The 25,382-nt window shown below is 44.1% G+C and overlaps 1 protein-coding gene and 1 long non-coding RNA gene across 6 annotated transcripts in view; one reads left to right on the top strand and one right to left on the bottom strand.

Annotated features, from left to right (window-relative positions):
- LOC144307362 (uncharacterized) overlaps positions 1-25,382 on the top strand; it is a 56,514-nt gene that overhangs the window by 1,687 nt on the left and 29,445 nt on the right. For 2 of the 4 annotated variants that reach the window (XR_013374254.1, XR_013374253.1), the window contains exons 2-4: positions 14,917-15,580; positions 16,675-16,820; positions 17,878-18,065. This is a non-coding gene — a long non-coding RNA (uncharacterized LOC144307362). Of the gene's footprint in view, positions 1-14,916; positions 16,610-16,674; positions 16,821-17,877; positions 18,066-23,876; position 25,382 lie in introns of those variants that run through there. The other 2 variants (XR_013374252.1, XR_013374251.1) reach the window with 2 other exon arrangements.
- DSTYK (dual serine/threonine and tyrosine protein kinase) overlaps positions 17,847-25,382 on the bottom strand; it is a 50,287-nt gene continuing 42,751 nt past the window's right edge. For both annotated transcript variants that reach the window (XM_077887098.1, XM_077887099.1), the window contains exons 11-13: positions 24,983-25,097; positions 22,667-22,801; positions 17,847-22,237 (exon numbers count right to left, since the gene is read on the bottom strand). In XM_077887098.1, coding sequence (XP_077743224.1) covers positions 22,050-22,237; positions 22,667-22,801; positions 24,983-25,097 — 438 coding nt within the window. In that variant the 3' untranslated portion in view covers positions 17,847-22,049. The remainder of the gene's footprint in view (positions 22,238-22,666; positions 22,802-24,982; positions 25,098-25,382) is intronic.

The raw sequence follows: 25,382 nt of genomic DNA, 5'->3' as shown, positions 1-25,382 counted from the left end.
CCTTTCTTCCTTCCTTTCTTCCTTTCTTCCCTTTCTTCCCTTTCTTTCCTTTCTTTCTTTCTTTTCTTCCTTTCTTCCTTTCTTTCTTCCTTTTCTTCCTTTTCTAACTTTCTTCCTTTCTTCTTTCCTTTCTTTCCTTTCTTTCTTCCTTTCTTTCTTCCTTCCTTTCTTTCCTTCTTTTCTTTTCTTTTCTTTTCTTTTCTTTCTTTTCAACTATGCCTCTTTTTCTATTAAAATTTTTTTTTTTTTTTTAATTTGAGAGAGAGAGAGAGCACAAGCAGGGGGACGGGAGGGGGAGAAGGAGAAGCAGGCTCCCTGATGAGCAAGAAGCCTGATGCGGGACTCCATGCCAAGACCCTGGAATCATGACCTGAGCCAAAGGCAGACACTTAACCGACTGAGCCACCCAGACACTGCATGGGACATGTTAGATTTAAAGAGTCTGAGAAATTCAAGTGACCATACTAACCTGGGGTTCAAAGAAGAGGTTTAGTGTAAAGATCTACTATACTTCGATTCTAATATGTACATTTTCCTACATTTAAAAATCTGTTATATTGGGGATCCCTGGGTGGCGCAGTGGTTTGGCGCCTGCCTTTGGCCCAGGGCGCGATCCTGGAGACCCGGGATCAAATCCCACGTCGGGCTCCCGGTGCATGGAGCCTGCTTCTCCCTCTGCCTGTGTCTCTGCCTCTCTCTCTCTCTCTCTGACTATCATAAATAAATAAAACAAGTTTTTTAAATCTCTTATATTTAATTGTATCTCAATTATTTAGCAGTGAGGTTTTTTTTCTTAGTGTTGCATAAGATAACTGTCTTATAAGTCATACTATCTTTGATTTGATGAAAAATAGTATAATTAGTGGAGTCTGCTTTACAAGTGTTAGTTGGAGCTTGTTAATACTGCCACTACAAACTAAGGTTCCCCAATCTGTGTGTTGAAGGGGAGAAAAGGAAATTTTGAACATCCTTTCTTCCTGGCCTGAAGCAACTTGTCACTGTTATTCAGATTCTGTGAGAGAAAAAAACTTATTTCTTGTCTGGGTTGAACTTACATCTCATTAAAGACTTCATTCATTCATTCATTCATTCATTCATGAGAAACAGAGAGAGAGGGGCAGAGACACAGGCAGAGGGAGAAGCAGGCTCCTCTCAGGAGCCTGATGCGGGACTCGATCCTGGATCCTGGGATCACAACCTGAGCCGAAGGCAGCTGCCCAACCACTGAACCACCCAGGTGCCCCTCATTAAAGACCTTTACCTCTCCCTAAATTAAGCCACTGGTACTTACCTCTCCTCCAGGTAAAAGTCAGGAATTCTCTTAGTGGAATATGTCCCAGTCACCCAGTATACAGTCTGGCAGCTGGTTCAAATCACAGGGAATATAGTAAGGGCCAGGAGATTTTTGTCACATTTCAAGGATTTAACCCAGTGATTCTCAACCTTATCTGTACGTTGGAATTTCTACAGCACCTTAGAATAATACAGGTGCCTGAGTCCCACACCCAAAGACTCTGCGTTAACTGCAGAATCTACCGAGAGCATTCCTAAACATTGATATATTTAAAAAGTTCTTAGTGATTGTCATGTTCAGTCAAGGTTGAGAACCACTACTGTAGTACAAGACTGGGGGTGTCACTCAAATTATTGGCCTTGTGAGGGAGCAAAGACTTTCTGTAAAAATGTACTCATGACCACCACTCATGCTTACTGTCAGAGATTACAGACTTCAAAGCAGTTAGAGCTAAGAAAGAAAGCATGAAAGAGACCGTAACATCAACACCGTTCTCAGTTCTGTTGAGAAGGATTGGAAGGAAAGAAAGATATGTGTGTATATATGTATCTGTGACATTCACTTGAAGATACACTCCAACAATGGGAAAAAGGCTCATACATAAGGTTATTCATTGCAGTAGTATTTGTAACTGCAATATTTTAGAAACAATCTAAGTGCACATTTATGATAAATTATACAATGGCACTCAGCAGCTGTTAAAAAAAATGAGGAAGAACTCTGTGAACTGATGTAAAGTGTTGCCAAGACACATTTCTAAGTGAAAAAAGCAAAGCACGAATGCCACCCTAAGAAAGAAGGGAATATAAGAAAATACGCTGTATTTGTCCGTTTGCGCAAGAGACCTGCTGTGCAAGAAAGATAAGTCAGAAAATAAGGAGATTTGTTTCCTGTAGGGGATAGGTGGGAAAAAGATGGGAAAGTGGGGTAAATGAGAATAGGGTAGCAGGCGTGAGGGGGTAGTGATGCTCAGAGTACATATTTGTGTAGTTTTGACTCTGAACAATGGTAATGTTTCCCATGCCCCCAAAATAAATAACTAAAACCAACTGGGACATGGAGAGAGCCCAAATGGAATAAAAAATACTAAAAAGCGAACCTACTGTAAGTAAAAAAAAAAAAAGCTACACTAAAAAGGATGGGAAGAACTAACATGAGCCGTAGGTTGGATACCACAAGCCTAGAGACAAAAACAGAACTGCAGAAAATACCTCCATTAGCTAGACACTAGTACTTGTTGCACACAAGCTCCACTGATGAGTGCAAAAAATAAGTGGACAGAAGTGTGAAGAGAAGCAGAATTTGAGTAGATATCTGCTGCAATATACCTATTAACTACAAAGGAAAAGGGTAGTTTTACAGTGGGAAATCTGGCAGAAGCCACCTTGATCAGGCGATAAAGGTCAACATCACCAGTAACAAGACAAAGTAACATCATGAACCTGATAGGATACACGGAGGACACAGTGTCACCCGTAATATTAAGCCTAATCATAAGAAAATGTCAGACAAACCCAAATTGAAGGACATTTGACAAAATAACTGGTCAGTACTCTTCAAAAAAGTCAGTCTGGAAAGACAATGTCACAGGAGTTTTTACAGACTGCATGATACTAAGAGAAATAACTACATGCTGTGTGGGATCCAGTCAAGAGCCTAGAATAAGAAAACGACACTAGCAAAAAAGCTGGTAAAATTCAAGAGAAGTGTTTAGTTAGTAGTTTTGTAACATTAATCTTTTTGGTTCTGACAATTGTACTAGAGTTCTGTAAGATGTTAACATTAAGGGGATCCCTGGGTGGCTCAGCAGTGTAGCGCCTGCCTTCGGCCCAGGGTGTGATCCTGGAGTCCCGGGATCGAGTCCCACATCGGGCTCCCTGCATGGAGCCTGCTTCTCCTTCTGCCTGTGTCTCTGCCTCTCTGTCTCTCTGTGTCTCTCAATAAATAAATAAAATCTAAAAAAAAAAAAAAAAAAAGATGTTAACATTAAGAGAAGATTTGAGACGAATATATGAAAACTATTTTTGCAACTTTTCTATAAGTCTAAAATAATTCCAGGTAAAAGTTTTTTTTAAGGGCATTAACTGGGGCACCTGGGTGGCTCAGTGGTTGAGCGTCTGCCTTTGGTTCAGGTCATGATCCCAGGGTCCTGGGATCCAGTCCCACATCAGGCTCCCCAGAGGGAGCCTGCTTCTCCCTCTGCCTGTGTCTCTGCCTCTCTCTCTCTCTGTGTCTCTCATGAATAAATAAATAAAATCTAAAAAAAAAAAAAAAACAGTAAAAAGGACATTAACTGCTTCTTCATCAACTCTTATGTGGACAACTGACCCAAGCCAAATGCATACTTTGTACAACCTTCCAGAAGATCATTGCCTAATAATAGAAAGGAAGAGGGATCCCTGGGTGGCGCAGCGGTTTGGCGCCTGCCTTTGGCCCAGGGTGCAATCCTGGAGACCCGGGATCGAATCCCGCGTCGGGCTCCCGGTGCATGGAGCCTGCTTCTCCCTCTGCCTGTGTCTCTGCCTCATTCTCTCTCTCTCTCTGTGAGTATCACAAATAAATAAAATAAAAAAAAAAGATTTAACACTAAAAAAAAATAGGAAGAGACAGAAGACTTAAAAATACAACTTATTCACACTCAAGCAATTCCACATAAAGTTACTGAATCTGAGGAGGACATAAGGAAGTGAACGGGGGAAGGTAGAAAGCATAACGCTCAAAGTTACAAATTTCAAAAACAAGAGTCACTAGTTCCAAGTTTTGACATATGAGGTCTAGAAATTTATTTTGGGGGCTCTTCCTCCAGGTGCAGAGCATTGGAGCAGCCTCTTGGGCGAGACCTGTGTGGTCATCCAGGGCCCTACACTTAGAAGGGCCCCCACCCTTGGTTTAATGTTCTGCTGTTGCAATCTTGAAATCTTTGATAATTTTTGAACAAGGGAGCCCTGGTTTTCATTTTGCATAGGGCCCCAAAAATTAGGTAGTTAATTCAGTCTGCCTTCACTTGCCAACCATAATTTAGCAGAAAGAGAAGCTTCATTCACATGGTGCACCCTGTCCCGCCAGGCTACAGTTGATTGCTCTGTGGATAAGCCTCTGACCCAAGCTGAACCCAATTAGATTCCTTTCCAAGAATTTGGAATGTGGACTGAGAGGCCCCCATCATCTGGCATGTCTGTTGAAGAGAACGGATATGAATGACAGGGCTACTGGCGTCTAACAGATGGAAGCCATGGTAGTTGGTTTCTGATTGAGCAATAAAGCAGAGATTCAGAAGCAAATCAAAGTAATACTTTCTGTATCCAATCTGTTCCCAAGAACATCCTCTCATTCTGTTAAATATCCTTGGACCGGGGATCCCTGGGTGGCGCAGCGGTTTGGCACCTGCCTTTGGCCCAGGGCGCGATCCTGGATTCCCGGGATCAAGCCCCACGTCGGGCTCCCTACGTGGAGCCTGCTTCTCCCTCTGCCTGTGTCTCTGCCTCTGTCTCTCATTCTCTCTCTGTGTCTTCCATGAATAAATAAATAAAAATCTTTTTAAAAAAATAAAAAATAAATAAATATCCTTGGACCTTTATAACAGATAACATTTTGCTTGTGCTAGTACAAAACCTGTTTTGTTGATTACAAAAGTCTTAACTCATTCTGCTCCCCAACGATGCAGAATGCTCAAACCCCACTTCTGTTGGGAGGGAAGAGGGAAGGGAGTATCATTTCAAACTGAAAAGATTTACAAAACCATTTCTAAAACCAAAACAACCATTCAAAGTTGCTTTATTTTTTTTTTAAGATTGTATTTATTTATTTGATAGAAGACTGCACAAGCAGAGGGAGCAGCAGAAAGAGAGGGAGAAGCAGACTCTCTGCTGAGCAGGGAGTCCAATGCAGGGCTCAATCCCAGGACCCTGAAATCATGACCTGAGCCAAAGGCAGACGCTTAACCAACTGAGCCACCAGGTGCCCCCGAAGTTGCTTTAAGTAAAGAAAACCCACAGTTGCTCCTTTCCAAAAACAAAGGAAAACATTGCATAAAGGAAAAAGCAACAACGACAAAAACATTATATGAAGACAGCACATTGTTTTTCTCTCAATTCTCTGAGTCTCCAATCCAATGTAATCATTTCAATCATCTTTACTGCACTGGATGCTAATTAATATACTTGGTGAAATTCAAAACCTTTAAAAAAACATTAGATAAAACCCCTGATATACAGTTTTCAGTGTAGTTTTTTTTTTTCCCATTTACCTATTTTTCCTTCTATACTCCCTATTTTTGCCCTTTTTCTAAAAATATTTTTTTTAGGATTTTATTTATTTATTCCTGAGAGACACACAGAGAGAGGCAGAGACACAGGCAGAGGGAGAAGCAGGCTCCATGCAGGGAGCCCGATGTGGAACTCGATCCCAGGACCCCGGGATCACGACCTGAGCCAAAAGCAGACGCTCAACCACTGAGCCACCCGGATGCCCCTTACCTTTTTCTTTTCTTTTTTTTTTTTTTTTTTTTAAAGAAAGCTTATGTAACTTGTTATACAAGTCAGACTTCAAGCTACAGGCACTTCAAGGAAAGAGAACAACTGTCATGTTTGGCAATAAGTCCGTAGAGGAGGAAGGAAGTGTCCCTCACCTTCAGTGATCTATAACCAGAATCTGAAGTCTGTCTCATCCCAGGCCAGAATCCAAGTACTGACAGTGTTCATCTGCTAGGAGGCGCAGAGACTTCTGATGCGGTTCTCCCAGAAACTGGAAGGTTCTCTTGGAGAGGCTTATTCAACCAGAAAATATACAGAATATATAAAGAAACACAGGGGTGCTAGGGTGGTGGCTTCAGTCAGTTCGGCGTCCAACTCTTGATTTTGGCTCAGGTCATGATTTCTGGGTCTTGAGATAGGTCTATATAGTTTTTCTAGTATCTTTATCAGATTTTGCTATTGATACCACATTAGCATCATCAAATGAGTTGAAAAGTTAGCATTTTTTTTATTCCTAGTTCAAATAGTTTTTTTTTAGTCAAAAGTGAATATCTTTTTTTTTAAGATTTATTTATTTATTTCAGAGAGAGAGAGAGAGAGAAAGAGAGAGAGAGCATGAGTAGGGGGCAGGGAGAGGGAGAAGCAGATTCCCCACTGAGCAGAGAGCCTGACACAGGGCTCCATCCTAGGACCCAGTATCGTGACTCAAGCTGAAGGAAGATGCTTGACTGATTGGGCCACCCAGGCACACCTCAGATGTCTTTATTTTTTAATACATTTTATTTTTTTAGAGCAGTTTTAGGTAGTCAGCAATACTGAGCAGAAGATGCAGAGATTTCCCATACACCACCTACCCCCACACATACATAGCCCCCCCCCCCCATTATCAACATCCCCCACCAGAGTGGTACTTTTGTTACATTTGATGAACATACAACAAATGACACATCATTATCACCCTAAGTCCTTAGTTTACATTAGGGTTCACTGTTGCTGTTGTATATTCTATGGGTTTTGACAAAGATATGACATGTATCCACCATTATAGCGTCATACAGTGTAATTTTACTGCCCTAAAAATCCTTCCAGGCTCTGCCACCTTACTCTGCCGTACCCACACCCCCTGGCATCCAGTGATCCTTTTGCGATCTCCATAGGTTTGTTTTTTTGTTTTGTTTTTTGCCTTTTAGAGAACATCATATAGTTGGAGTCATACAATATGTAGCCTCTTCAGATTGGCTTCTTTTACTTAGCAATATCCATTTAAATTTCCTCGATGTCTTTCCATGGCTTGATGGCTTTTTTTTTTAGTATCAAATAATATTCCATTGTCTGGATGTACCAATGTTTATTTTATCCATTCATCTACTGAAGGATATCTTGGTTGCTTTTAAGTTTGGCACTTAGGAATAAAGCTGCCAAAAACATTCATGTGTAGGTTTTGTGTGGACACACTTTTCACTCCCTTTGGATAAATACCAATAAGTATGATCACTGGTTTGTGTGGTAAGAATATGTTTAGTTTTCTAAGAAACCACCAAACTGTCTTCCAAAGTGACTACCAGTCTGCATTCCCACCAACAATGACAAGTTGCTACATCCTCATCAACATAAGGTGTTGTCCGTTTTCTGGATTTTGGCCATTCTAGTAGGTGTGTAGTGGTTTCGCTCATTTTAATTTGCACTTTGCTGGTGACATGTGGTGTGGGGCATCTTTTCATATGCTTATTTGCCATCTATATATCTTCTCTGGTGAGTTGTCTGTTTAGATCTTCTGCCCATTGTTAAATCAGGTCATTTTCTATTTGTTGAGTATTAAGAATTCTTTGTATATTTTGGATAACTGTCCTTTATCAAATGTGTCTTTTGCAAACATTTCCTCCTAGTCTGTGACTTCTATCTTCATTCTCTTAACAGCATCTTTCACAGAACAGAGCATTATAATTTTGATGAAGTCCCGTTTATCAATTCTTTCTTTCATAGATCCTGCCTAGTGTTGTATCTAAAAGTTACTCCAATGTGCAAGGTCTTCTACATTTGTCCTATTTTAACTTCTAGAAACTTTGTATTTCTGCATTTTACATTTATTTTATTTATTTATTTGAGAGGGAGAGTGGGGGAAAGGGCAGGGAGAGGGAACAGCAGACTGTGCTGAGCACGGAGCCCAGTGTGGGGCTCAATCCCACGACCCTGAGATCATGACCTGAGCCAAAATCAAGAACCAGCTGCTGAACCAGCTGAGCCACCCAGGCGCTCCACATTTAGTTTTGTGATCCATTTTGGGTTAACTTTTGAAAAAGGTATAAGGTGTTTGTGTCTAGATTCATTTTCATTTCAATAAGCTCTATGCCCATTGTGGGGCTTGGACTCACAAACTGAAGATCAAGAGTTGCATGCTCTACTGACTTAGCCACCCAGGTGCTCCTGGATTCCTTTTTTTTTTTTTTTTTTTTTTACACGTGGATGTCCAGCTACTGTAGTACCATTTGCTGAAAAGAAAGAAAGTCTTTCTCCACTGTGTTGATTAGAGTAGCTTTATAGCAAGTCACATAAGTGTCAATCCTCTGACTTCGTTCTTTTCCTTTAATACTGTGCTGGCTCTTCTGTTTTTTTTGTTTTGTTTTGTTTTGTTTTAGATTTATTTATTTATTTATTTATTTATTTATTTATGATAGACAGAGAGAAAGGCAGAGACACAGGAGGAGGGAGAAGCAGGCCCCACACAGGGAGCCCGACGTGGGACTCAATCTCAGGTCTCCAGGATTACACTCTGGACTACAGGCGGTGCTAAACCGCTGCGCCACCAGGGCTGCCCTATATTGCTGGATTTAATTTGCTAGTACTTTGTTGAGGATTTTTACATCTGGTTCATGAGAAATATTAATCTGCAGTTCTTTTTCTGTAATGTCTTTGTCTGGTTTTGGTATCCGCGAAATGCTGCCCCGGTAAAGCGAGTTGGGAAGTATCTCTCTGTTTGTTTTAGAAAGATTATAGATAACTGGTATGATTTCTTCCTTAACTGTATAGAATTCACCAGTGAACCAACTGGGCTTGGTGCTTTCTATTTTGAAAGGTTATTATTGATTTGATTTCTTTAATATGTGTAGGCCAATTCAGATTGTCTGTTTTTTCTTGTGTGAGTTTTGGCAAAGTATATCTTTTAAATAATTGTTTCATTTCATCTAGGTTATCAAATTTGTGGGAACAGAGTTGTTCATAATATTCTTTTATTATCCTTTTAATGTCCACATGTCCTCCAGTCATGTCCCTACTTCCATTTCTGATGTTTGTAATATACTTCTATATTACTAATCTCTCTTAGTTAGCTTAGCTGGAAGCTTATCAATTTTATTGATGTTTTCAAAGAACCAGCTTTTGGATTTGTTGATTTCTTGGTTTCAATGTAATTGATTTGTGATGTAGTATGACTTTTTATTATTTCTTTTCTTCTGCTTACTTTGGATTTAATCTCTTCTTTTTCTAGTTTTTTAAGGTGGAAACTTAGATGATTGGTTTTAGAGCTTTCTTTTTTTCTAATATATGCGTTCAAAGGTGTCTGGGAAGCATCCAACCGTTGATTGCCACTCAGGTCATGATCTCAGTCGTGGGCTCTGAGCTGGGCATGGAGTCTGCTTAAGATTCTCTCTCCTGGGCAGCCCTGGTGGCTCAGCGGTTTAGCGCCACCTACAGCCCAGGGCCTGATCCTGGAGTCCCGGGATCGAGTCCCACGTCGGGCTCCCGGTGCATGGAGCCTGCTTCTCCCTCTGCCTGTGTCTCTGCCTCTCTCTCCTCTCTGTGTATTCTCATGAATAAATAAATAAAATCTTTTTAAAAAAAGATTCTCTCTCCCTCTCTCAATAAATAAATAAATAAATAAATAATAAATAAATAAATAAAAATAATATATACATTCAGTGCTATGAATTTCCCTCTAAGTGCTGCTTAGTCAGGGTTCTCCGGAGAAATGGAGTGTGTGTGTGTGTGTGTGTGTGTGTGTGTGTTTAATATATATGAGAGATTCTATGTATTGTCTCACATGATTATAAACACTAAGAAGTCCCATGATATGCCTTCTGCAAGCTGGAGGACCAGGAAAACTGGTGATGTAATTCAGTCTGAGTCCAAAAGCCTGAGAACCAGAAGTTCCAATCCCAGGGCAGGAGAAATGGATGGCCCAGCCCAAATAGAGTAAATTTTTTTTTTTTAAGATTTTATTTCTTCATGAGAGACACAGAGAGAGAGAGAGAGAGAGAACCAGAGACACAGGCAGAGGGAGAAGCAGGCTCCACACAGGGAGCCCGACATGGGACTCAATCCCAGGTCTCCAGGATCACACCCTTGGCTGAAGGTGGCGCCAAACCGCTGAGCCACCTGGGCTGCCCCAGAGAGAGTAAATTCACCCTTCCTCTGCTCTCCATGGATTCATGATACTTGCCTACACTAAGGGATGACTGCTTTACTCAATTCACCAATTCAAATGCTAATCTGTTCCTGAAACACCAGCCTCAAAGGCTCACTGATGGCCCCAGCCCACAGTATGGACAGAGCACCACCACCACCACTGCCCACCCCCCCCCCCCCCCAGGCTCAGGAAGCCTGCCATCCCTCAACAGACACAGTCTTTAAATGTATTGGAGTGGGGCCTGATAAAGATTCTTTGCCTGATCAGAAATTAGTCAGACTCCTGAACCCCATCCTAGGCCCATCTGTGTACTTCCTTGTGAAACCTAGTTTTAGCAGGAACTCTGCTAAGTCAGTTTAACCAGAACCCCCAGCTTCAATATCTGATCAGGTTCCTCATCCTCCACTACACCCAGGTGATGTTGGATCACCCCCGTTCGTCTTCAGCAAGAGTCCTGTTAGCCTGAATCCCTCTGACCTCCTGGTTTTCTCTTACTAACATTCTATCCACTGACCATACTCCTTGGCCGTAAATTCCCACTTGCCCTTGTTGTGCTTAAAGTTGAGCTCATTCTATCTTCTCCACTGTAAAATCTCCCTGCAGTGTTCCCTCTGCCTTTCACAATGGTCCAGAATAAAGTCTGCTGGACCAGACCATCTTCCACAAATGTCAGTGATTTTTTTTTTTAACAGGTCCATCATTATAGGGTTTCGGCTCCTTGAAGCCAACCCCTTCTTGGGTGTAGGCCTCAAAATGCAGCAGATTGTCAACCTACACCACCCTTCCTTCTTGTGATTTTTCTTCTCCCTCTACTTTGGCTTCCTGAAGATCACTTGAAGCAGAAGGAGTGAGAGAAGAGAGGTGAACAAAAGGAAGAGAGTGAAGAAGGGAAGAGTGAGGAGGGTAAAAGGTGAGGAGGACCAGCCACAAGCTTGGTGGATCTCCCTCCTGGTCCAGGGGAAAGAATACAGCATTAGTGCTTGAGTTCTTTGTCACCTGTGGCCAGGACTGGGTTAGGCACAGGGTGGAGCATCTCTGTGTGCCTCCACCTTCTTGTCCCACCAAGCCTCCTGAGAATTAGCTTCTTGATCTCTCTACTTAACACCACTCCTCCCCTGCCTGTCTGCTCCTGCCCACCTTGTCAGCCCTCTGTCCCCTGTGCTCTTGGCCTTCCACGGTGTGAGTGATCTGACCTCTCTGCCTACCAGGTTCACAGTCTAGGGAGGGGCAGAGGTAGTGACCACTCAAACTTGCCCCTTAATCTTGGCAGTACCTCAGTCACTCTCCTCTCCCCCTACCTTGTCCTTGAACATGAGGATCTGGGTTCCTGTTTTCAAAGGACAGAATGGTATGCTTCATGGTCAGGCATACAAGTCTGGGCAGAGCACATGTCCAAGAGGGAAGGATGGAAAGGCAGTCCGGCTTGACCAGCAGGTTCACACCTCCCCCAAACCCTTTCCCCACAGGGATCCAGCACCAGGGACAGCATCCACCGACACTCCATTTTGACTTCTCTATCTGAATGCCGATGTGAAAATCTTTGTCCCTCTCCTCCAGTAGCTTGGCCAATGGGACAGGCCTGTGACTTACTGATCCTTCTGTATTACTTAGAAACAACTTCTAGGGCCACACCCGAGGGGCAGCACAAAGAGGTCTGCTGAACACAAGCTTGAGAAATCCAGACCTTGCCACCATCAGCTGACAATTGAAAGCCACAAGTGGCACAAATCTTCTACCTCCTTGGGCCAGGCCTTACCTTCTAAGATTTAATCTCTTAGCTCCCGCACCAATGGAAACTTTCTTAAGCTGCCCAGAGCCCTCATTCTCTGCTCTACCAGACCCTCCTTTTCCTGCTGTGGTGGCTCTTCTGGATCCAGTGTATGGGGTGTTCCAGCCAAAGGCCCTCCTCCTCTGTATCTGGGGATAGAGCAGTTACCCCTTAAAGAAACCCCAGGCCAGTTGGTGACCTCCCTCAACTCTACAACTGGTGGGCCCTTGGCATCATCCGCAGGCTGCCTCTCTGCTCACCTGCCCAGACTATCACCCCTCACCTCCATTTCTGGCACAGAAAGCTCTTTTTCCAAAGTTGTTCTTGCATTTCAGGGCTATACACTCCTCCTTAATTCCTGAAATTGGATGGGGATGCCATACAGAGACTGCCAGACCCCATGGCTGGAAGGGAAATGAAGAAACACATTGGCCAGATTCCTCTTCCCCACTGAGCAGGGAGCCCGAGGCAGGGCTTAATCCCAGGACTCAGGAATCACGACCTGAGCGAGCTGAAGGCAGATGCTTAACCGACTGAGCCAGATGCCCCAGAAATAAAATCTTAAAAAAAAAAACAACTGTAGTTGCAGGATAGCCATCAGACAGAGCTCTATGACCTTCAGGGGAAGGTGAGCTAGGGTGAAAGATTCCCCAACCTTTCTCCCACCACTCTCCAAACTCCCACGCATGCAGCTGAACCCCACTGGAAGCACAGAGCAAAAGATGGGGTGCACAGGGGCCAAGGGGCTGTGTGGAGAGGGGAAAGAGTGGAGGCGGAGGGGCAGAGAGCATTCAGCACGATCCCTGCTGTGTGCCAGACACTGAGCAAAACAGAAGAGCATTTGCCATCATGCTGTTCACAATCTCAAAGAGGACACTGGACTTTCAGCAATGAACCATAAAAAAAGTAATGAATATACCCATTATTTTCAGGAACACATAAAATGCTTATAAAGATTTACCACGAGCTAGCCCGCAGAGCAAGTTCCAACAGATTTATAAAAAACAGGCATCCTACAAACCGCATTCTCTGCCCACAATGTCTTGTTATAAATCACTGACAAAAACACCAAGAAATTCTTCCTCACATTTGGAAATTTAAAAACATACCCATGTAAAACTTAGGGCAGAGAAAACATTATAACAGCAAATAGAAAATACTGAAACTGAACTATAATAAGCATGTTTCATAGTAAAACTTGTAGGGTGCAAGCAGCCTGGGTGGCTCAGCGGTGTAGCGCCACCTTCAGCCCAGGGCTTGATCCTGGAGACCTGAGATCGAGTCCCTGCATGGAGCCTGCTCCTCCCTCTGCCTGTGTCTGCCTCCCTCTCTGTGTCTCTTTTGAATAAATGAATAAAATCTTTAAAAACAAAAACTTGTAGGATGCAGCAACAGTTGTAATCCAAGGGAAATCCTAAACGTAATTGTTTGTGTGAGGAAGGAAGCAACTTGAAAATTCATGAGCTAAGCATCCAGCTTAGGAAGATGGGGCAGGGGTCCTGGGTGGCTCAGTGGTTAAGTGTCTCCCTTTGGGTCAGGTCATGATCCCGCGGTCCTGGGATCCAGCCCTGCCTTGGGCTCCCTGCTCAGTGGGGAGCCTGCTTCTCCCTCTCCCTCTGCCCCACCCCCACCCCCAGATCATGATGTTTCTATCTTTCTCACAAATAAATACATTAATAAATAAATAAAAACTTTTAAAAAGGAGAAGAAAAACAGTGGGCCATGGACTCACCCTTAAAGAGAGAACCAAGATGATAAATAAGAGAAGGAATTTGTGAGCTAGGAAACAGAGGTGCAGTGAGAGAAAGAAGCAAACCAAAAGTTGGTTCTCTGAGAAAGAAGAGGATGGCCACGTCGCTGGCCACGTCGCAGTACATTCACACCTGAGAATAATCTCTCGCGTTGAGAGGAAGTGTACTGCAGTGACAGCCAGTTAGCTTGGAGAAAAAGCAGACGTGATGAGTGAAGAGGAAACAGTTATAGAAGATGAAATACAAATAATACCATTTTCTTAAAGGTTTTATTTATTTGGGAGAGCACGAGCGGGGAGTGGGGGGGTGCAGGAGACGCAGACACCCCACTGAGCGGGGAGCCCAATGTGGGGGCTCCGTGCCAGGACCCTGGGACCATGACCTGAGCCGAAGGCAGATGCTTACCTGACTCAGCCACCCAGTGCCCTGGTAATACCATTTTTAAAGCTCAAGAACATGCAAACCCAAACTATATACCATTTAAAACACATGTATATTTGGAAAAGCTTTTTGCTTTTAAAGCAAGAGAATGACAAGCGCAATAGTAACCCGGGGTGGGAGAGAAACACGGGACTGTCATCTGGAAGAGCACGCAGGGGCATCAACTCGGTGGGAATGTTCTGATCCACAAATTATATGGTAAGTTCACAGTTTTAAAATTTATCGTGTTGCATAATTTTCAAGAATGATACATATATATTTTTAGCAGGTATCAGATAGAAGTAGCAGTTTTTAGAAACTGTGAGCAAATCCTGCTCAGTAAGAGGTCTCAGACTAGCCACCGTTTCTGCATGTTCCCAGCCTGGAACCCTGGGAAGCTTAACTTAATCTCAGAGCCTGTGGCTTCACTTGGAGGCTGGTTTTGCCCCATCCTTCTACCTTTTCGACTCCTGAATTCTACACATAGAAAGGCTGTCATTTAGCACATTCTTAGATGCTTGACCCTCTTTGATGTCATTAGGATGCCCTGCTGAGACAACAAGGAAGACAGAAAGGAAAGAGACTCAAGAGGGTCTTCTTTTGAATGTCCTTCCCAGAGACCCAGCTGCGACTCCTCCATGCCTGGGCTTCAATCTGCAAATCTACCTTCACCACCTTGCCTCTCAGTAGTGCCAGAGGGTGGGGCCGGATGCGGAGCAGCCCAACACGTGAAGTGCACTGGACATACGTCTTCTGAGCCTGTCCTAAATGTGGATCCCTTTTCTAACAAGTCTTTGATTACCTTTCAGGAATTCCATCTTCTCCACTGAACACAGTTTTGATGGGCAGACAGATGGAGGTCCCTGCCACCTGCACGGAACCTGGAGGGCACAGAACCTTCCAGCTGTGAGCCGATACAGCTGCAAGATGGGTCTGGGGCCTGTGCCGAGTCAAGTGAGAAGATTCTTCGGCTGCCGCCTCATGAGGGAGTGAAGGTGGCTCCTCACAGCCCTAGCCAGGCACTCGGCAGTCGCCTGCAGGTCTACTGTGGTTCCTACCCAGTGATTCTGTGGGCCTGTAATATCTTTCCAATACCTACTTCCTTCCTCTTGAATTAGCCATTCCATTCATTTTCTTAAGTGGCAAGAAAAATAGATATTCACAGTAGATAACAATAGAATAACAGAAATGCGATCCACTGGAGTTAGAGTTCTCTCCCTAGGAAAACCACTGTTAAGTATGATATGTATCAAATTGACACATATTACAAACCTTTTTCTAGCCATATACAGAGAGAGAGGAACTAGATTTCTAGAGAAATTGGGGTTAGGGAGATGGGATTATTATTCAAAAAAGGGACCATATGAAATATACACTTACATACTTTTCCACTCAATGACCTAGGATAAACATCCTTGTCAGCGCATAGAGAGCTGTGTCATTCCTTTTAATGGCTGCATAGAATTCCACCGGGTGAGCACAATTTAATCCTAATCTATTGCCAGACATGAACATCGCCTCCAACTTTCTAGTATTACAAATAATGATGCCGTGAATACCCTTATACTTACATGGTTTTGCATACCAGTGAAAATATTTTTGTAGGTAATGACTACATAGAAATCACTTCTGGAGCAAAGGACATATACATTTAAAATTTTTATAATAGGTACTGCCAAATTGCCCTTCTGCAGCTACACCCACTTCCCAACAACAGGGAAGTGTTCATCCCCCACAGTTATGAATAGTTTTTAAAGGTTTTTAGTAATTTGATAGATGGAAATATCTTTCTCATATGGATTTCCCTATTGATGAGGATGCACATCTTTTTCAAAAATGTATTATATAATTTGCTTGTAGATTTTTTCTTATTGCTTGATTTCTTCATGTATTAGAAATCTGAACATTTTATCAGTTATATATTGCAATTATTCTCTCCAAATTACTGACTTGTCTTAAATTTTCAGTGTCTTTGGCTGCACATACATTCTTTATAATTTCATTTTTTTCAAGATTTATTTTAGAAAGATAGAGAGAGAGCAGGGGAAAGGGGCAGAGGGAGAGAGTCCTAAGCAGACTCTGCGGTGAGTGCAGAGCCCAACACGGGGCTCGATCTCACAACCTGAGCTGAAACCAAGAGTCAAACACTCAGCCAACTGCGCCACCCAGGTGCCCCTACATTCTTTGTAAGTTCTATAATTTTTTTCTTTATGGCTTTTGGGTTCCTAACCACCCTCAAGAAAGTTCTCCCTGCCCCTAAACTATACATGAACATATTTACGTACATTTTCCCCCAGAGGCAGCATGGTGTAATGGTTAGTTGTAGAAGCAGAAATTCTGGAGCTGCACTTCTTAGGTTCAAATCCTAGCTCTGGCATTTGTCAGTTGCAGGACCCTGGTTCACCTCTCTATGCCTTTTCTCATAGGTAACATGGGGTTGTGGTGGTGGGGATTGAGTTAATAAATGTAAAGCATTTCGAATAGTGCCTAACATAAAGAAAACTCCTTCGTTTCATTTTCTTTACATTTAGATTTCTACCTTCTCTTTTGCATGATCTTCTCCTCAGGTGGATAACCAGTTTCATAAAATAGTCTGACTTGAAAAAGCTACTCTAATAAAAGACTGAGGAGCAGGCCATCCCTAGGAGGGCCCTGGGAGGCTCAGCCAGTGAACAGCCACCCCTGGTACCCACATTGGAAAGAAGGCTATTCGGTCAGTACTTTGTGGCCTCCTTGGAATCCTGCTAAAGGCACACATTTTGAAATTGAATTTAATAATGTTCAGAAACTCGGTGGCTCTCCCATCTGAGCCCCACCCAAACACAGGACCAAGAAGGCCACCACAGTTGCCCCAGATCCCTTGCTACTCAAGGGAAAGCCTCCTGAGGGAGGTGTTCTTGGGAAAGCATGCCCAGTCTAAAAATGTGTTACCACCAGCTATTTTTTCCAAAGTAATCCTGGTAAGAGAGGAAGTGAAGCAAACTGTCATGCTGAACTTTACACTAGAACAGAGTATGTGCGTCTAAGATGGGGTACATTTAGCTGTGAAGGGTCGCTGGAGCCGGTCAAAGTTTCTCCAGGGTAAGAGGCTTATCTGCAGGAAACGTCTACGTGTAGGGGCTAAGAACCACTCAGGTTCCCTGCAGCTTTTTTTCTGAAAGATTGTCACAAACACGTCAACTGCTTGAGGTGTGCTGCCACCCCCTGGCCAAGCTTGTGTTGCAGTCAGCACAAGCCAAGTAACAAAAAGTGATGCCGTGAGCTGCCTGCTGACATTCCCTGGGGACTACGCAGTGGGGGCTGCCTTGAGGGCAGATGGTGGTGCCCATCAGGCAATGCCAAGCAAGCAGATCCAAACAGTGGGGGTGAACCCAAATAGAAAATGCAGACATCCCAAATGCAGACAGGCCAGCATGTAGATTCCATCCTCGGATTCTCTCAAAATGAAATAGAGTAGCCAGGCTCATGCAAGTCCGTGCTGGAGAGAAGGTGCAGCAAAAGGCGTGACCCCAGGATAAACTGCTATCACCCTACTTTGCCTTCCTCCCATTCTCTTTCCCACCCTTTGGCAGCGGTAACGTCAAATACCCAGAAATCAGAGTAGTGTATGGGGGGAGTAGGACGTTCCAGCATTCTCCAAGGCAAGCTGAAAGACTTCTGACTGCAGAGGTCCCACAGAAGCGGGAGGCATTCTTCCAACCCAGGGAGGGGAGGGAAACAAAGTCAAAGAGAGGTAAACTTCAAATGTTAATGTGATCTTTATTCTACAGCATATGTGGTATGTGTGCATCCCCACAAGGATACAGAATATTCTATAAAACCAAAGCCAACCATTCGAAAGGACACTAGATGAGGGCTGAACCCATAGTCCTGTCTCTTGAAAACACAACACGGTCCTGGTTGCCATATTATGGAAAGAGCACAAGGAGGGAAAGCGAAGACTGAGGTTCGTGCCAAGGTAACTTCCTCTTGTCATTGCACTTTTATTCTACACACTTAGTATGTTACACCTTTATTAACACCGTAATAGACATTAGTCCTTTAAAACAAACAAAAATATTACATTAAGATAAAAGACAACAAGCTGTCCAGACCAATTTTCTCTTCAACCCTCTGAGTCAGGTGGCCTCCCCCAATGCCGAGTGTTTGCATAGTCTCTGTGCACATCTCGACTGGCCTGGCTGTTAACAGAGCAGATGAAGTTAAAAATAAAACCCTTTTAAGAACAGTAGTGCTACTTGCAACACCCAAAGGAGTTTGCAATACAAGTTTCTGAAGGTTACTCCCTCCTTACCCACTTTAACCCGGCACTAGCCCTAACTACTCCCCTCATTATTTAGAAGGAAAAATCCACCTTTTTTTTTTTCTTTTAAAGAAAAAGTGGGTCATTTGATCCAGCAAATCCAAAAATCAAACTTTGAAAACTCAAAGAAAGTGACTACTCTTTTGGCGAAGGACCATTTATCCCGCTCTGAGGCAGTTTGGACTTTGGAGTTTCCCTGATTTCAGCCAGATGGAATACCAACCATGCCTTCTCTCCAAAGCAAGGCCAGAGGGAGCCTCTGAGCCTCGAGGGCTACTGTAATCACCAATCCCTCTTGGCTTCTCAGTGCTAAATTTTAAGCCAAAAATTAAAAAAAAAAATAAAGTGTCATTCAGTGCAGTTATTATTTTGGGGCCCTGCCATCCTCAAACCCCTTCTCTCATCAGGAAAAAACTTCCAACCCCTCTTTGGCAGCTCAGCAAAGATGCTTCAAAATGCACAGGAGAGCTGACAGGTACTAGTGGGGAGTCCTACCATTCCCCGTTTCCATCTGTGGTAGCAATATATCCTTTCCTTCACCATTTCCTTGAGTTTTAGTGTTAAGAATGAGGAGAAGCTGCTGCCTAGGCTCTGTCCCCTTGAAACTGATGGGAGTCACAAGTGATTCTCTTTGGTCTGGGAAGAACCAGCACAGCCCTCCTTCCTAGAGAAGTGGAAGACTTGCTCCATGAGCCACTCTCTACAGAGGATCAAGGAAGCAGGGTAGCGTATGCCTGTGGAAGCCTCACCCAAACGAGCACTCCTTGACTCACGCCAGGCTGCCAGCTTCCTAGGCACAGGGTCAGCCCCTCTGGGGCCCCAGGCTCCATTTCTTGATTGCTCTGCAAGAAGGTCCCTCACTCAGTTCTGAAGTCACATAAGTGACTGGACTTCAAGCATGTTAAAAATGGCCAGGCGATCATTTTCAGGCTGGGATAAACTGCCCTAATGAAGTTGATTAGAAGGATAGAATGCAGTAAGGGTAATCCATTCCGTCCTTCCTCCTCCCCCAGCCACAATCTCACCTCACCACTTGGGAGCACGTACAACCAAAGCTAGGAGGTAAAATCTTTAGGGCTTTGGTCTTGTTGAGCCTACTACAGCCCAAGTGCCCCCAGACTTCTTTGAATACCTAGTGTCTTCCCAAGTAATATACAGTACAGTACATTTCATGGCATTCCATCACTTTAATAATAATGGGTGCCAAGGAACAAAGAATCCAAAATTAGCTGACAATGTTATCAAACAAAAGCAAAGTATGTGCATGTTATATATATGTATTCCTGCACTCAGCCCGCTGAGTGTTCAAATAACACTTCCAAATATCTCTACATGGACTTTGGCTGGCCTGGCAAGCTTCAGGAGTATCTTGCACCTTTTCTCAAAATACCTTTTTTGTAATGAATTGTTAACACAGCTCCTGTCTTACTTAGCATCTAGGCCCTCCTCAGTCAGGCAAACAAATGGGAATCTGCTAGGAAACTGGTGTCTGAGGAGCAGCTAAGCTGCAGGGAAAGAGAACCCTAGGTACAGGAAAACCTACCGGCCCCGCCCCTGTGTGAATAGGGGTCGCTGCTAAGGCTCTGGAAGAATGTTAGGAATGTGGCTTCCACGCCGGAAGCCAGGCTCCTGATTCCAGCTGGAGTCAAGGAAGACTCTCTGGAAAAGGGAATTACAGAAGACCTTTCTTGAAATTTCATACAGAACAGACACTTAGACTGATTTTCTGGCCAGTAGACACTACTCACGTCTTCTTTTTAAACTTGAAAATCTGGCTTCCTTGGAAGCCTCATCATAGTTCTCTGGAGGACAAACGAGTTAATGCAGACAAGAACAGAGTGACTTGAAAAAGTAAATCTATAAATGGGTATTAACAATTTTAAGAGATTTACTGAACATTCTACCAAAACAAGCCTGGAACCCATAGAACCCAAAGACACTGGTTCAGTCACTTTCATTGTTTGCAAGTGAAAAGCACTATATGAAGTTTCTGAAGGGCTCCAAGTGCTTGGAGGCTTATTATGCTCAAAAGTATCATAATCAGAGCCCAGTGCATCCAAAGGGTTAAAACTCAACTTTAAAAGTTTTATGAGAAATTTCTTGCAGACGCCATTTATACCCTGTCAATGTTTAAGAGATGGTCACTCTCTCAGAAACAACGCTACAAAATTCCAGCAGCAAATCTGCCCTTTTTCTTACACACCTACTCAGGGACCTGCTTCACAGAAATGGGGCCACGCACAGGGCAGGGACCACAGTGCTTGGAGTTAGGCAGATGGATGGAGGCTGTTCACCTCCACTGTCTACTCCTTCACCCACCTGGTATTCTAAATCTAATGGACCATTTTGGTTGAGTGAGGCTTTAAGTCAACATCTGAGATGCACTGATGTTTAAATCATTCCCCTTCAGAATTCCCCTTATTATGCACCCTTCCTGACAAACTCTCTAAAAGCCCACCCCCACACCTCCCAACTGCAAGGGAGAACCATCCCAGATGCTAACACGCAGAGGTGAGAGGCACACAAACAGAGCTATGAAAAGCATTTCTTCTCTTTCATCTGGTGCTTTTCTTCTTACGCTACATTCTAAGTAAAAAGGGAGAAGTTGGAAAAGAAATTTTGGTTAAAAAGCTCATGGACAGAGTTTAAAAACATCAGTGTGTTAGATTCAAACACAAAAACAGGAATTTTTGATTCTTCTAAGTTTAGAAACAGCCTGGTATCTTTCTCGTAGGTTGCATGGAAGCCCATGCTTCCAGATCACTGCCCACTTCTCAGACCTCACCAGATACTCCACACCCATCACTTTTACTCAGACACTCATCCCCAGATACCATGTTAACTGGAGTTTTCCCATCTTGAGACTAAAAAGGAGAAAATAAAAAATCAAGACAAAGGGAAGAAGAGATTCTATCTTGGAGTTAGCAGTAACTCAGAATCCAATCGCATATGTATATATATACATACGTGTACGTACACATTTTTTTTCTTTTTGTGGCCTCTTGGTGATGTAACCATGAAACCCTTCCCCAGAAGTCAGGGATATTCAGTCCTATAAATGTAAACACGCTGGCACCGTAAGGAACTGACAGCTCTGTTTCTAGCTCCCTCACTGGGGCCTCTGCTGTTACAACCTGAGATCTCTGGTTGCAGGTAGCAGGAAGTTATTTTTTTTGCTCCTATGTTCTCACAATCCCAGAACTAAGTTCAAATTTTCTAAGGGTCCTGATGACTGGATAGAACCAAACTGCTTCTAGCTAGAGACAAAATTATGAAAATATAGTTTTTAATACTATTGCCACTGCAGTGCCCCACCTGTCTTAGCAACATACAGTGAACAGACAATGGTACATTTGCCTCCTTTTCAGTTCTGAGCCTGGAACATTGCGTTCTTCAGCATTTACACATCCTAGACAATCTTTTACTAATGGGATGGCTTGGGACATCAGTGAGCTGCTGAATGTGCCCCAACAGCCAGCCAACTCTTCACTATCCGGGAGGCAACTCTGCCTGGAAAGGTCTCAAGCTGCTCAACAAGCATCAGTTCCCTCGGGAGCTCTCTGAATAAATGTCAAATTCTTCCCATGACCAAAAGGTGAGGGGAAGGAAAGAAATAGTAAAAGAGAAAGGTCTCTGCTTTCAAGTAGAATCATCTAGTCCTCTGTTTGGCCGCTCAGAATTTGACTTGCATAGCCGCTCCATGATGCCCTGGAGCATGGGCTGGACGATGCCCAAGAGAGGTCTCTGAGACGGGTCACCGTCCCAGCAGGCTTCCATCAACTGCCAGCATTCCTCGTCAAACACAGGAAGACGTTCTGGCCGGGCCCCTGAAAAAGGCACAAGGAAACAAGGTCAGAGTCAGTGAGAGGGCCCGTGCAACTATGAGGCCTGGCCAGCTCACAGACTGATCACCCAGGCGGGGCTCAGGAGTTCTGGCTTCAACGGCAAACACCTCAATTAGAACCTAAGAATAACGTTGACAAAAATTGGAATGCACTAGCATAGGAAGTTGAAAAACTGGAAATTTTCAAGAAAAAAAGCTTTCTTAAAAAAAAGGAAAAAAAGAAAAAAAGCTTTCTTGAAACCATTGAGTACAATGCTGCCTGAAAGCAAAGGCTGGATTTCAGTGCCCTTCCTGGTTTCCATGATGGTGTGTGGTCCTGCAGTGGGGTGGCCGGAGCAGGTGACACAAAGCCCCCTCCAGTGCCTGCTCTCAACAGGGGGGGTCAGGACAAGGTAGGGCTCGTGGCTCTTACCTCTCCGCACGTTGTTCCAGAGATGGTCTTTGCTGGCACACCTCTCAAACGCTTCAGGGAGCTTGACAGAGCCTGAGCAGATATACCAGAAGAGAATGCCGAAGGCATAGACATCGACCGAATTATCGTACTTTCCTGCAGTGAGAAAGGGTGACAGTAGTGAGCCAGGGACAGGGAGTGGCTACATCCATCCCCCATCTGCAGGGGCCTCCATGTGTTTTCTAGAGCTTTTAACATCCACTGTCTCCCCTAACAACCCAGGCAGGCAGGACTGTTTATAATGCCTTTTTTATTATACCCAAAACCATAGCCCTGAGAAAGCAGTGCTAGATGGCAGGACAGCCAAGGCTAGAGCCTGACAAAGGAGGAGGACAAGCCTTTGATTTTGATAGAACAGCCAAGAAGATTCATCCTGAAAGGTCGGATTGGGAAATAAGGTTAGGAAACAGGTGGGTGGGGAGACTAGAACTGGAATATAAAGATCTTTAAAAGTTAGAAAAGTCTGGAGTCAATGGACAGCAAGAAGTCCTTTATGTTTTAAGGCAAGAGGTGACACAAAGAACGTATTCTATTTTATTTTTTAAAGATTTTATTTATTTGGCAGAGAAAGGATGAGCAGGGAGGAGAGGGAGAAGCAGACTCCCCAGTGAGCTGGGAGCCTGACACAGGACTCGATCCAAGGTCCCCAGGATCATGACCTGAGCTGAAGGCAGATGCTTAACTAACTAAGCCACCCAGGCACCCTGAGAAAGATTCTTCTGACAGCAATAGGACTGCAGAGAAACAATCAAGGGAAGTGAAATATGAAGTAGCCAAAACAAAACAACAGCAGTAGGAATAGAAATTCTTTAAGAAGTAAATCTAGACAAAGAAAAACAACGAGCATGTGCTTAGCTGTGTGGGTCCAACTAACCCCTAACCCTCACATGCCCAGCTCCGAGAAGGGCTGGGGGCAGACTTGTGCGTGAGGCTAGTGAGAGGAGGTTGCACAGATCGCTGATTCTAACTTTTCCCCACGCTGACGAGGGGTCCACTAAGGCCTTCAGATCTGCCTCAGCAATGCCCCCTCATCCCCCGCCCTCTCAGGCTCAAGCCCTCCAGTCCTTGTCCAGACCTTCTTTGCTGTCTGTCCTCAATCCAGTTAGTCACGGGATCCCGCCCACTCCTCCCCTGAGCTGATCTTGCACCTGGCACACTTGTTTTGTTTCAGTGCTACTAGCAGCCTGACCCTGGAGACAAGTACCACTGCTCCGCCTACCTTGGTTCCTGCCACTTGAACCCCCTCCACCTTCTGCTGCTAAGTGAACCTTCCGTGAAGATGTTTTCATCCCTCACCTGCGCAAAAGTTCAAGTTCCTTACTGCTTCCACATCAAGCCTTCACTCCTCTGGGCGGATTTCATCTACAAACTTGTTTGCTGTTATTCCCAATGTAGATTTCTTTCCTGTTGCGCTTATTTTTATGCTGCAATTTTCCTCATATTTCCCTTTCCCCACCCTCCAGAATGTTCTCTCCTTCATGACACATGGTTAGATTCTAGAGCCAGAAAAACCTAGATTCCAATCCCAGCTCCATCATCTCTAGCTCAGGGTTTTGGGGTGGTTTTCTTTTTTCTTTTTTTTGGGGGGGGGTGGTTTTCTGACATTCACCAATCTGGACTTGACATTACACTGTGACGTAGGCATACGAATGCATCACCATCACGACAGAAGTGCTGTGAAAAAGCATGCTCATACTGCCCAGTTCAAAGACCACACTTCATGTGAGTTCCTTTCCCAAAGACCAATTTTTCCAGACCTGACTCAGGCTCTACCCAACATCTCACTTCTACCACAAAACTGTCAAACGTTTCAGCCTTCATGTATCGCTTGTCTGAATACCGACATCATGTTAGGTGACGCCTGTCCTAGCACCTCGTCACAGGCTGCCTTAATGGCTGCTTCCTGATTACTTTACCTCTCTCAATGTATCTGTCATCTACAGGTTCCTTAATGATCAGGGCCAACTCCCTGCATATGGAAATCATTCAATCAGTACTTTATGATCAATCAATTGGTTGATTATGGCAATTATGGTACAAACAGCTCAGAGAAACATCCAAAAGAAGACCTGGTGACTCCCGTGTGTGCTCTTCCTTCTCCCCACTCTCCCTTTTTTACTTTTCCCTCTACACCTACCTTAGGTTTCCTTCCTCTGCTTGTCCCCTACCTGCCCCAGACCTGTTGGTAGTACTTGTGGATACAACTTAGCCCAAAGGGTAGCACTCAGGGTTAAAGTACGGAGCCCCACTGAAGCCCACTCCCTGCCCTGAGCTTACCTGTGAAAAGTTCAGGGGCCATATGGATTGGCGTCCCCACAATGCTGCCTGACATCATGGCCTCTGGCTTGCAGAATCCCAAGTCGGTGATCTTGGCACGGTTCTGCTTGTCCAGCTGCCAACAAAGCAGGGTGAGTCAACCTGCATCTGATCCTACACACAGCACTCAGTTGCATACACAAGCTCAGAAGCAGGCCTCCCTGTCTCCGGATTCATTCCCACTACCTATCTTCTCCCCAGACTGTAAGCAACCTGATGGCAGGGGCTGTCTTTTTCATCTTTGTATACCTCACACTTAGCGTAGTGCCTGGCACATCACAGAAGCTTAGTAAGTCTTGGAAGAATGAATGTGAAGGACATAGAGGAAAGAATTTCAGTTCCTGATTATTCTCCTCTGACC

Source organism: Canis aureus, chromosome 38, assembly GCF_053574225.1.
Source record: "Canis aureus isolate CA01 chromosome 38, VMU_Caureus_v.1.0, whole genome shotgun sequence".
NCBI classification, from domain to species: domain Eukaryota; kingdom Metazoa; phylum Chordata; class Mammalia; order Carnivora; family Canidae; genus Canis; species Canis aureus.
This window is presented reverse-complemented; position numbering and strand designations above follow the sequence as displayed.